Consider the following 13807-nt stretch of genomic DNA (forward strand, 5'->3'; position numbering starts at 1 on the left):
ACAGATAATACATAAATGAGATTGTCTGTATCCCAATTACTTTATAAAATCTGGTGGTGGGCCAGATGTGGCCTGCTGACTGTGTTTGCTAAACCCCAGTTCTGATGAATCAAAAAGTGATGGTGTGTCACTTGTCATTTCTGAGGTTATGCCACGCAAGGCCTCCGGCTTCCATCTTGCCTGCCCGCTCTTGCTCTCTTGCTCACTCACTTGGGTGGAAGTGAGTTGCCATTTTGTGAGCTAAACTATAGAGAGGCCCACATGGGAGGGGAGCCTGTGGCCAACAACCAGCGAAGAACTGAGTCTCTCATTCCAACAGTTTAGGAGGAACTCTATCCCTCCAACAATCAGTTATGTGAGCTTGGAAGTTAATTCTTCCCCAGTCCACCTGTGGCATCCTCAGCTGACATTTGAATGGTGAGAGACCCTAAGCTGGGGGACCCAGCTAAGCTATGTCTACACTTGTCACTCATAGAAACTGTGAGATAATAAGTGTTTGTTATTTTAAGCCACTGAGTTTTGGGACAATTTGTTACACAGCATTAAATAAACAGTATGATAACCCCATTAGATAATCAATACACACTATGATAGTCTCCATATAACAATGAACAAGGGAAAATGCTGGATATTATTTTCCCCTTTTGAAGATTCATTGTGAACATTAAGCATATTAAAACATCCAAAACATCCTACAAAAAAGAAATAAGTTTAATATCTCAATCATTTAATCACAGATCCTGTTTTCTGGGGAAATACTCATTAATATCTTATGGAACTACTATTTGGAGGAATGTAAAAAGCTAGAATATGAAAAGAAATTATTCCATTAAAGAAGTAGTAATTGCCAGGCTGCCATTTCTCCCTGGGTTGAATAGTCAACGAAATTAATATCTTCACATAATCAAAATAATATGAGGCAGGCAGTGCATGGTGGCTCATGCCTGTAATCCCAGCACTTTGGGAGGCCGAGGTGGGTGGATCACTTGAGGCCAGTTCGAGACAGCCTGGCCAACATGGTGAAACCCCATCTCTACTGAAAATACAAAAATTAGCCAGGCATGGTGGTGTGCACCTGTAATCCCAGCTACTCAGGAAGCTGAGGCAGGAAAATCGCTTGAACCCAGAAGGCAGACATTGCAGTGAGCCGAGATTGCACCACTTGCACTCCAACCTGGGCGACACAGAGAGAGACTGTCTCAAAAAAAAATAATAATAATAATGATAATAACCCTGAGCTAGGAGCAGTTGGTTATGCCTGTAGCCCCAGCTACCCGGGAGGCTGAGGCCAGAGAATCACTTGAGGCAGAAGTTTGAGGCTGCAGTAACCATGATTGTGCCAAAGCACTCCAGTCTGAACAACACAGTGAAATCCCAACTCTAAAAAAACAAAAGGAAAGAGAAAAAGAAAATAATCCTGTTCAAATTTGTACATATATGCATGTACACACACACACACACACACACACACACACAATATACTATACTATGCTCACATATTTAAGCCCACCAGCAGAGACAGCGACTACTCTTTCTGTAATGTTCAGCTCATTATATAACTCAGTAATCCCTTAACACAGAGTGTAATAACAATTTTGAGAACTTGCTAAATAAAAATCCCATATGTTGGCTCTTGGATTTCACATAACAACAGCTGGGCATCTTAAGAAACTAAGAATTTGCTTTCATTTAGTGTTGATTCAGAAGGAGGTATTTAATTTCTCACATTGCCAAGAGGTTTTTATCTGAACAACACATTATTATAATATAGTTTGCCAAGACACATTACTGTCTGGCTTTACACATGAGGAAACTGAGGCCCAAATACTAAATCACTTGTAAAGCCTCAATTTTGGGGAGTCAAAGCAGAGATCCAAATCTGGTGCTCACTATGCCATGCTGCTCGTCTGTAACATTTCTAAAATTGTTGCTAATATGATACATGCCTTTCTAATATATTCATTGAAAAAATGTGCTTCTTCTCTTGAAGTGTAATAAGAGCAGAGGCACTGCAAATGTCTGTCTTATTCTAGAATTATTCTGACTCTTTAATAAAGTTTCTTCAGCTACACCAAGCCACATTGTACTCTCTCTTCTTGGAATTTATAGCAACAGAGGGTTGCTTAGAAACTTAGATGTTTGTGATGCTTGAATCCCAGCTAGAAAATCACTGACAAGTGGTTGTCCACCTTGAGTTTTACCAACTCCAGTAACGGACATAATCTCTGGAGACAGCGAGAGCTGTGGAGTGATTTTTTTTCCCACTTAGATTGAGCCAAAATCTTCCTCTCTGACATCATCCACTGTTCCTAATTTTGTCTTCTGGGGATTCACAGACCGTGCGTAATTAATTTTATACATATGAAAAAATTTTAGATAGTTAATGTGTGTGTATATAGTGTGAGAAAGGGGTCCAATTTCTTTTCTTTTATAAAACAGATAATCCGTTTTCTATAAATGAAACAATCCAACCTTCCCTTTCTGATTTGTCATCTAACAAGTGCCCCTGTATACCTGGGTCTATTTTGGAGTTTCTCTTCTGTTCCACAGGTTTTGTTGTCTGTCCCCAAACTAATACCTTTATTATCTTATTACTACAGGTTTATAGTAAGTCTTGGTATCTAGAAACACAGCTCCCTTCCTTGTTTATCAAGACTACTGGTTTTGGCCCTTAAAATTCCATAAATATTTTAGAATCAGCTTTGAAGTTTTACACACACACACACACACACACACACAATATTTCTTGGAATTTGTTACTGAGATTGCATTGAATCTGTAGATCAAGTGGAGGGAGTTAATCTCTTCACTCTACTGAGTCCCCTAATCCATGAATAAGACATATCTCTCCATTTATTTAGGACTTTAAAAGTATTTTTCAATAAAGTTTTATAATTTTCTTCATAAAGTTGGCACTCTTAATTTTTTCCGGGTACTTAGTAGTACTTGATGTTATTGTAAATATCATTTTATAAACTTCTTGATTGAAATACAGGACATAGAAAAACATGCAGATCATGAGTGTAACTTCCCACAGCATGCAGGGAAGTCTAGGGCTCCCTCTCTACGTCAGCACCAGCATGCAGAATAACCTCTTGTGTCCCCTCCCAATCATTACCCTCTCTTTCCTCCCCAAAGGTAAACCTTATCTTGACGTCTAACACTACAGGGTAGAACTTTGGTAAATGAACCCGTGCCACATGTATTATTTTATTCGCAGCTTCCTCTGTGTAATGTATTGTGTGATTCATCCTTACTGTTTTGTGTAGCAGCAGGCTGTTCATTTCATTGACGTATAGTATTCTATTGCGTGAATGCATGACAGTAGATTTATCCACTGGACTATTGGGGGATGCTTGGGTTGTCTCCAGTTTGGAGCTATCCAGTGCAGCTGTGCATCTTCTTGGTGATATATTTTAGTCCACATGTATATTTTTTCCAGTTGAGTCAAGTTTGGCATTATTCTAGGAATAATGCCAAATAGTTTTTCAAAGTACATATACCAATTTGCACTTTCACCAGCTGTGTGAGAGCTCTGGATGCTCACCAACACATGGCTTTGTCAGTCTGTTCTGGATAACAAACCATTCCAAAGTTCAGTAGCTTGAAATAGGAAACGTGTTATTTTTCACAATTCTATGGGTTGGCTGGCCTCAGCTGGGCAGTTCTTCTCTCTGTGTGTGGGGGGCTGGGGTGATTCATGTGGTTGCACATGGGAGCTTAGTTGCAACTGAAATATCCAAGATGACTTCATTTGCACATCTGGTGCTTTGACGGCGGTGGCTGAAACATCTGGGGGCTGGCTCAAGCTCTCTCCATATGGTCTCTTGTCATCCAGTATCCCAGCCCAGGCTTATTTACATGGCAGCTGGATTCCAAGAGTTCAAAAACAGAAGGTATAAGTCTTCTTAAGGTCCATGCCCAGAAGTCACACATCATCACTTCCACAACATCATTGGTTAAAACAAGACAGTGGTAGTGCAGATTGATTCAAGGAGAGGGAGAAGAATAGACTCCACCTCTTGTGGAGAACTGGTATGTGGGTACAGGGATGGGAGCAATTGTTCCTGGCCATGTGCACAGACAATATACTGTGTCCCTCCCTCTGGCCACAATTCATAGTTGCAGCACACAGAATACCTTTATTTCATACCAAGACACCACCAAAGGGTCTTCCAATTATGGTATGAGGCTTGAAGCCCAGTCTCTTGTGATCTCCGTCAGGTCCAGTTGCAAATGAGGCTCCTTGGTCATAACTCCTCTCAATCTGGAGACCTGTGAGCTCAAAAGACATGTTATCTGTTTCCCCAGACACCCAGCTTAAAATGGTAGCTCAGAGGCTTTTTCTTTCAAAATTTCTTGGTCCTTCTTACTTCAAGCTGGCCATGCTTTCATGAGAACAAGCCTCTTGACAATTTTGTGGGCTTTGCATGTATGTAATTGTAATTTATTCTATTAGACAAAAGCTATATCCACAAGTCTCTTTGAGACAGGTCCTTCTCTGCTTTGGGCTATGGATTGGGGTGCTATGGGACAAGGATTTTAAGATTCTTTGAAACTCTTTTACAGTTGACCCTTGACCAATGTGGGAGTTAGGGGCACAGATCCCCTGTGCAGCTGAAAGTTCACGCTTTTTTTTTTTTTTTTTTTGTGATGGAGTCACACTCTGTCCCCCAGGCTGGAGTGCAGTGGTGAAATCTCAACTCACTGCCACCTCCACCTCCCAGGTTCAAGCGATTCTCCTGTCTCAGTCTCTCGAGTAGCTAGGATTACAGGTGCCCACCACCACGCCCAGCTAATTTTTATATTTTTAGTAGAGACGGGGTTTTGCCATGTTGGCCAAGCTGGTCTCAAACTCCTGACCTCAGGTGATCCACCCACCTCGGCCTCCCAAAGTGCTGGGATTACAGTCGTGAGCCAGCGCACCTGGCCACGCATAGCTTTTGACCTCCCCAAAACTTAACTACTGATAGCCTATTATTGACTGGAAGCCTTAATGATAACATAGCCGATTAACATTTAATGTATGTTATGTGTATTATATACTGTATTCTCTCAAGAAAGTAAACTAGAGAAAAAAGTGTTATTAAGAAAATCATAAGGAAGGGAAAATATATTCACTGTTCGTTAAGTGGAAGTGGATCATGACAAAGGTCTTTATCCTCATCATCTTCATGTTGAGTAGGCTGAGGAGGAAGAGAAAGAGGAAGGGTTGGTTTTGCTGTCCCAGGGGTAATTTTTTTTTTAACTCCACTAATGGTTGTATTTTTTTGTAGAGACAGGGTTTTGCCATGTTGCCCAATCTTGTCTCAAACTCCTGAGCTCAAGCAATTCACCTGTCTGAGCTTCCCAAAGTGCTAGGATTACAGGCATGAGCCACTGCACCCAGCCTAGATATTCTTTATCACTAAAATTTGCCCCAAAACTAAACAGATCTTTTAGGTTAATTCATATCTCTCACCTTGTACAGCTAAAGGAGCCAATCAGCACTTTCTACATCCTACTCAGAATTTCTTTAGTCAGGTCTATAAATTCATTGACACATTTTCTATCCTCCACATTAGTGCAGGTATCAGTGTTACTAACTTTCTGCTGCTACATAATGCCGGTCATCTTCTCACTAGCCTTTCTCTAGACTCCACTACACTGTCTCCTCCACACCCTTTTAATTTCCACTTGCTTCCCAGTCCCAAAGCCAGTATCATAGGTTTTCAGTTAAATTATGGCAATAATCTACTTCCAGATACCAATTTTTTTGTTATTGCTGGATAACAAACCATCCCAAAATTTAATGGCTTTAAACAATAATCATTTATTATTTCTCATGGTTCTGAGGGTGAGCTGGGTCCAGCTGGGCAGTTGTTCTACCCCATGTGTTACTGACTGGAGCCATCCTATCCCACTGCTCTGCAGTGCCACCCTTGTCATAGGTAGAGTGTCCATATGTATGTGGGTCTATTTCCGAATAATTGCTGTGTTCCACTGGTTTATTTGTTTATTCATGTGCCAATACCTCATGCTGTTATTTACACTAGCTTTATAATAAGTAAGTCCTGATATCAAGTAGAGTAAGTCCAACCACTTTGTTCTTTTTAAAGTTGTCTTTGCTAGTCTTGACCCTTTGCATTTTAATACACATTTTATAATCAGTTTGTCAAACACACACACAGCCATGCACACACACACACCCCCCATACTTGCTGGGTTTTCATGAGACTGTATTGAGTAATAGATTAGAAGAATCAATATCTTCACAGATGTATACTCTTCTTTAGGTCTTTAAAATTTTTATCTGGATAAAATTTTTAGTATTCTATGTGGAATACTTGTCCCACCTTGATTTATATTGGATTTTGTTTTTGTTTTTGTTTTTGTTTTGGAGACAGGATCTCATTTGGTTGCCCAGGCTGGAGTGCAGGGACAAGATAACAGCTCAGTGCAACTTCAACCTCCAGGACTCAAGTGATCCTCCTACCTCAGCCTCCAGAGTAGGTGGGACTACAGGCATGCACCACCATTCCTGGCTAATTTTCTTTAAAAAATTTTGTAGACACATGGTCTTGCTATGTTGCACGGGCTAGTCTCAAACTCTCAGACTCAAGTAATCCTCCTGCCTCTGCCCATATTGGATTTTTAAATGCTGTTATAAATGATATATTGTTGCTTATTACATGTTATTAGTATACACAAAAACAATTGATTTCTGTACGTAAGCCTAGTGTGCAGCAACCTTGCCAAGCTTGTGTATTAAATCTGTCAATTTATCTGTAGATTCTTTAATATTTTTCTACATACAATTATGTTAATAATACATAATAACAATTTAATTTTTTCCTTTCTCTTTTTTTTTTTTTTGAGACAGTGTCTCACCTCATCACTCAGGCTGGAGTTCAGTGGCGCAATCTCGACTCGCTGCAACCTCCGCCTCTCCGATTCAAGCAATTCTCTTGCCTCAGCTTCCCGAGTAGCTGGGACTACAGGCATGCACCACCATGCCCAGCTACTTTTTCTATTTTTAGTACAGATGGAGTTTTGCTGTGTTGGCCAGGCTAGTCTCAAACTCCTGGCCTCAAGTGATCCACCTGCCTTGGCCTCCCAAAGTGTTGGGATTACAGGCGTGAGCCACCATGCCTGGCCTATTTTTTCCTTTTAAATTATTATACATTTTATTTTATTGGTTTATCACATTGGAAAGACCCTCCAGAACAATGTTAAACAAAGATAGTGGTAGTGAACAGAGAGAAAGTTTTATCATTTTACCATTAGCGTCATGTCTGCTATAGGTTATTGTATTTGCCCTTATTCAGATTAGGAAATTTCCTTCTAGTCCTGGTTTGCTGAGATCTTTTTGTCATGAACGGGTATTGAGGTTTATCAAAAACACTTGTTGGGCCAGCTGCGGGGCTCATACCTGTAATCCCAGCACTTTGGGAGGCCGAGGCACAGTGGTGCATGCCTGCGGTCCCAGCTGAGGCTGAGGTGGGAGGCTTGCATGAGTCTGGGAGGTTGAGGCTGCAATGAGCTAAGATTAAGCCACTGCACTCCAGCCTGGGCAACAGAGCAAGACCCTGTCTAAACAAACAAAAAGAAAACTTTATGTATATACTGAGATTATCATATAATTTTCTCTTTTTTTGTTGTTCATAATGAGAAGTACATTGATTTTGTAATGTCAAACAAAATTTACATAAATCCAACTTGCTGGTGATATATGATCTTTTTTATATATTACTGAGTTTGGTGTTCTCATATTTGGTAGGATTTATGCATCTATATTTATGGTAATATGCTTGTAATATTTCTTTCTTGTAAAGTCCTTGGGTTTTGGTGTTAAGATTATATAAAGGTTATACCAACTTTATAAAAGAACTTGGGAATCATTCTCACTTTTTCTATTCTCTGGAAGATTTTGTGTAAGTGTAGTGTTATTTCTTCCTTGAACGTTTAGTAGATACAGAAATCGGTTCCAGGAGTAGGATGTTGCCATAACAACAGCAACACATTCGATATTATACGGCATTACCATCCAGTCTGACAGCATGAAATTGTTGTGGAAGACCTGAAAAGATGGCAATCCATGTGATGCAGTGGGAAAAGTTGTAAAACTATAGCCTGGAATAGATTAAAGAGCATATTATATACCTAATGAGCTCGTACTTTATGCAAAGAGGTAGAAAATGAATGTTATGTTATTAGAATAAGTTTATTACTACAGGCCATGTTTGCCAAAGTACTAGAAGAAATAGAGGAGCTCAGAAAATATTTGGCTGGTTTGTAAGCAGGAATATAAAAGAATTCAGAGAGAGTCTCAAAACTCAGGGATTTGCACAGTTGGAAGGAATAACTGACTCACATCTTCAACTAGTAAAGAAAAAACTGAGAAAGACTTTGAGCAATAAATGATGCTGAAAACTATGCCTACTGGCAAGGACCAGTCAAAAGTATGGTTGTCACAACATTGTTAGGATCTCCGAATGGAACAAGGTGGTACCCAGCAAATACTTTGAGTTGGAAAAACATCTCAGGGAAGAAAGATGTAGGGTTTGGCTTTTTCTAAGGAAGCCTGATACGCTCAAAATAACTGCAGTTAACTTTAGAGCGAGAGAAAAAAATGTCTCTAAACAATTGTGGCACATAGCACTGCTTAGAATCAAATATATAATTTGGGATATATTTTGAGAAGTTGACATTGTCAAGGGAATCCCTGGCATGGTCTAAAAGAGAATGTGATTGTTGGAGACAAAATGATCACTGCGCCCCAGCCTTCTGAAACTGCATTTCAGGATCGCTATGAATCCTTTATATGTCATCCTTCTTTAAGAATGGGACTATCTATTGCAGTTATCCTTTCCTTGTTCTACCATGATATATATTATTTACAGAGGCAAGGACCAGATAACTTTTTAGTTCAAAGGTATTTGGATCAAAGGGAGCTGTACCTGTATCTATAGAGAGACCCTTGTGAATCATTCTTAGCTCATGAGCTCTGTGCTAAAAATATTGATGAGATGGAACTTTGGGGTAGTTTTCCTTAAAAATGTGTGAGTGAGTGTGTTCTGCATATGGGAAAGGAAAGGAACTGTCCCAAAGGGTAAACTATGATAGGTTGTATTACTATGCATGCTGTCATCTAATCCTCTCCCCTTGAGTGTGGCATGGACCTGGTGACTTGCTTTTAACCAGCAGTATATAGCAAAAGTGATGGGATGTCCCTTCTGAGGTTAGGCTACAAAGAGACTGTGGCTTCCCTCTGGTGTGCCCTCTCTTGCTTTCTCATTTGCTCACTGTGATGGAAGCCTGCTGCCATGGGAGCTGCCCTATGGAGAGAACCATGTAGCAAGGAAGGCAAGGGAGGCCTCCAGCCAACAGCTGGTGAGCACTGCAGTCTTCAGTCCAACAGAGCATGAGGAATGGAATCCTGTCAACAACCACATGAATGAGCTGCAGGGCCTTCAGTGAGACTGCAGTCCCCGCAAACACCTTGACTGTAGCCTTATAAGAGCCTTGACACAGAGATACTGGTTATGAACTGAGATGTATCCCCTTTCCCCACAAATTATATGTTGAAGCCTTCACCCCCATTATTATTGTATTTGCAGATAGTGCCTATAAGGAATAAAGGTTAAACAAGGTCATGGGGCTTTAATCTGAGAGGACTGGTGTCCTTATAAGAAGAGACCAGGTGTAGCTCGCATCTGTAATCCCAGTGTTTAGGGAAGCTGAGATGGGAAGAACCCTGGAGCCCAAAAGTTTAAAGTTACAGCAAGCTATGATTTTTATTTTATTTATTTATTTTTTTGAGATGGACTCTCGCTGTCAGTGATGGATGTCAGTGATGGAGTGCAGTGGCGCGATCATGGCTCACTACAACCGCTGCCTCCCGGTTCAAGCGATTCTCCTGCCTCAGCCTCCGAAGTAGCTGGGATTACAGGTGTGTGCCACTATGCCCGGCCAATTTTTGTATTTTTAGTAGAGACGGGGTTTCATCATGTTGGCCAGGCTGGTCTCAAACTCCTGGCCTCAAGTGATCCACCCACCTCAGCCTCCCAAAGTGCTGGGATTACAGGCATGAACCACCGCACCCGGCTCAGTGAGCTATGATTGCACCACTGCACTCCAGGCTGAACAACAGAAGCAAGACACTGTCTCAAAAGAAGGAAAAGGAGAAGCAGAAAGAAGAAGAAGAAACACCAGAGATCTCTGTTTCTGCATGCACATGGAAGAAAGTCCACGTGAGGACACAGTGAGAAGACAGTTGCCTACAAGCTAGGAAGAGAAGCCTCCTCAAACCAATGCTACTGACATCTTAATCTTGGAATTATAGCCCCTAGAACTGTGAGAAAATAAATTTCTGTTGTGCAAGTCACCCAGTCTGTGGTAGTTTGTTATGGCAGCCCAGTTAGACTAAGACAGTACCCCCCTAAACTCTGCCTGGATTCTTGAACCACAGAAGCTTTGAAATAAGTGTTTGTTGTTTTAAGCTGAAAAATGCTGGAGTAATTTGCTTTGCAGCAATAAATAATACATTAGCCTATTTTGTTTTTCTTTATATTCTCTTTGACCTCTGTCCTGAAAAGATGGGCAGGTGGAATGTCACCTTCTAGTACTTCAAATTCTTACTTTCAGACAGATGCAGTGGCTCATGCCTGTAATCCCAGCACTTTGAGAGGCTGAGGCGGGCAGATCATTTGAGGTCTGTGAGTTCGAGACCAGCCTGGCCAACATGGTGAAACCTTGTCTCTATTAAAAATACAAAAATTAGCCAGGCATGGTGGTGTACACCTGTAATCCCAGCTACTCCAGAGACTGAGGCAGGAGAATGGATTGAACCCGGGAGGCGGAGGTTGTAGTGAGCCAAGATCGCTCCACTGCACTCCAGCCTGGACAACAGAGCGAGACTCCATCTTAAAAAAACAAAATAACAAATTCTTATTTTCCAGGTAAAGAAAAAGTCAACCTCCTTGGCTGATGAATCATGTCAGTTTCTAAGTAGCATTTCCTGAAACCTTTTTAATGCTTCCCATTTTCCCAGCAAAGTAAAAAACAACTTTTGTTTAAATTCAGATTTGGGTGAAAGTAGGTAAGAATAGAATAATTGCAATGATTTGAAGTTAATGGGATTTTTGTGTATATTTGTATGGCTTATCCTATACACAGATGAATTGTATATATACACATGTACACACATGAATTATAATTCTATCTATATATGTGAATTTCTATAATTATATAATTCCTATAAGGACATTAACATATTGGATATTTCTAGGTGATCTTAATTGCACACCTATTGAAATGAACCTGTAGTTTCTAGAAGTGGAAGAAAATTTGCTGAGACGTCAGCTGGGGATTCTTCCTGGAGAACTCCAGAAATGGAGAGCTTCCACACCAGATTCAGTGCCTGGACACCTTTTAGCAACAAGCCATTAAATAGACAGGTAAGTTACATACTTTAAAACAGAACAAGTTTAATTCGTAAGGTTAATTTTCCTGTGATATATTGGGTCTCATGTTGCCATATTTTTAAAGAAAAACTCTCTAAAGAATTTAGCTTTTCAGTTTAAACAAAAATAAACTTAGCTTTGTCCCAAAGACAGTCTCTTCTCACCCCAGTTCTCATCTCCTACCTTAAGGGAGGCTCCAGATGGCCTCCCCTTCCACTCAGTACCTCCAGGAACAAAATAGAGACCTCTAGGACACACAGTTGCTGTAGACAGGGAAGAAGATGAGAAGGTGATTTTGGTGGTGGGGGCTGGGAGCATTCATGCTTGTGTTCCTCTGTATTTGTAATCCTCTCTTCCCTCCTGTGCCAACTGGATGGTTCCATGTGGCCTGGGGATGCCTCTCCTATTTTAAGGTAATTCAGGAAGTCATCATTTAATGGCCTATGGTGGCTCTGGCAATAGAGAAGGCAAACTGGGTGCTCTTGTGAGTTCAGCCTCATTCACCAGAGAAGGAGACTAGACCAGGCTGGGACTAAAGCCTGACCTATGATAATAACAGTGAGTTTGTTATCTCTATCTGAGCAAAGCTGGACCGAAACCCAGGTTTGGGGGACTCTGGTCCTTAATGTATGTCTTCCCTAGAGACACGTCTCTGTTGGCTATTTAGCGATACTTACTTTCATCTTGGTGGGTGCTATAAAGATCCAGGGTTGTGAGTTAGTGAAGTTATACCTACCTCAAATGGTTCTGTTTTCACAATTAAATGAGTGTAGCCCGTATATGTTTTCAAAATGAAATGTGCGGACTCTGTTTCCCTAGGCCACATTAGCCTAGGTAGAAACAAGATCCAGGAATCATTACCTCTTTGTTTTCCAGAGGCCCTTCTTGGGCCCCTCTATAATTACATCCCTGCCAGTCTTTCCCATCAACCCACCCAACAAGCCTGGGCCTGTCAGTATCCCTGGGTAAAAAGTTTAACCTGAAAGGAGAGACCTTTCTCTCTATATGTGAAAGCGCTCTGTGAACTGTAATGCACTCTGCAAATATTAGCTGTGAGGTTGCTGGTAGATTGTCTAAAGATTGCTTAGCAATTAAAAACAATGAACTGTACAGCAAATGTCACTTCCTCCCCTCCCCCTTATAGCTCTTTCAGGAAAGAGTGGCTCTTATAAGTCATTGGTTTGACCTCTGGACTAACAAGCAACGTCAAGAATTCTTATTCGCAATTTTTTTAAGATGCACTAAATCACAATTAAGGTAAATGTAGCCTAATGACATAATTAACATTGATTCTTAAAGAAAACCGTATATAAATGTTTATATAACCTTTAAGAGATTTTTTGTTCCTAGGGAGAAAAAAAAAAAACAAGGTAATTGATATTTTAAGGTTTATAAACAGACTTTTCCAGTGCCTGCTTTTGCCTTGAGGCTGAAGTGAAGCCGTGGGGAGGATGTAATGCTTTCATACTATGGTGGGACTGTTTCATGTTGGCAAAAACACAATGGCTTCAGTCAGTGAATTTTTAACATTCTCTTAGCATATTAAATTTTCCTTGGAACCATCAGACAGACAATATATTGCAAATGGATGTCTGGGACATAGGTAGGCATAATCATTAAATGAATGGATGGATCTACAAAATATATGACAAGTGACAGTGGTTGAAACATTTAGGAATATGGGCAAGACTTATACAGCCCTAGTCAAGGATTACGAAGAGGGTTCTCTGTCTCTTTCTTCCCCTTCCCTCATGTTATGTCTGTAATTTACTTTAAAACACTCAGCACAGACGGTGTGACATCTGTGAGTTGAGGTTATGCCCAGGGTCAGCTCCTGTTCTGGTCAGGAATGAATACCCTAGGGGTCATTAGCCAGCTCTAGATTGGAAGGTCACAATACCTGAGTTATCAGATACTTTACTAATTAGCATAGCAAATATCAGACACTATTCTCAAAACAACCCGTGGCTTGTTAACCAGCCAGATGAATGTTAGAAACGGATTCTCTTTCATGAAATTCAAGATATGTGTGGACTGACCGAAATATTCTAGAGAGCCCTCCAGCTTGCCTGGGTGTGGTTGAAGAATCCAGCCAGGCTGGTAGCAGGTATGTGGCAGGATGGTTTTCCAGCCCTCAATGCCAAATAAAAAGCCTTATGTTAGTCTGGAGGATTTCTGGTAGCCCGAGGCCAACAATGAGGGTAAAAATAATAGAATACTATTTCTGAAACATTGTCCTTTTGAATGAATCTTTTACCCAGAGGAGAAAGAGCTGGGACTTCATCAGTCCTACAGAGGAGACTGTGTGAAGTTGTTTGGGCTTATTTACTAATGTTTGTTTAGAAAAACTCTAGGTATGGCAT

At 40.7% G+C, this 13807-nt stretch overlaps 1 protein-coding gene across 1 annotated transcript in view; it reads left to right on the plus strand.

Annotated features, from left to right (window-relative positions):
- Window positions 1-11275: 11275 nt before the first annotated feature.
- ECT2L (epithelial cell transforming 2 like) overlaps window positions 11276-13807 on the plus strand; it is an 87398-nt gene continuing 84866 nt past the window's right edge. The window contains exons 1-2 of the mRNA XM_004044752.4: window positions 11276-11438; window positions 12589-12701. Of these exons, the coding sequence (XP_004044800.4) occupies window positions 11373-11438; window positions 12589-12701 (179 nt within the window). The 5' untranslated portion in view covers window positions 11276-11372. The remainder of the gene's footprint in view (window positions 11439-12588; window positions 12702-13807) is intronic.

This window comes from Gorilla gorilla, chromosome 5 (assembly GCF_029281585.2).
Source record: "Gorilla gorilla gorilla isolate KB3781 chromosome 5, NHGRI_mGorGor1-v2.1_pri, whole genome shotgun sequence".
Classification (NCBI taxonomy): Eukaryota; Metazoa; Chordata; class Mammalia; order Primates; family Hominidae; genus Gorilla; species Gorilla gorilla.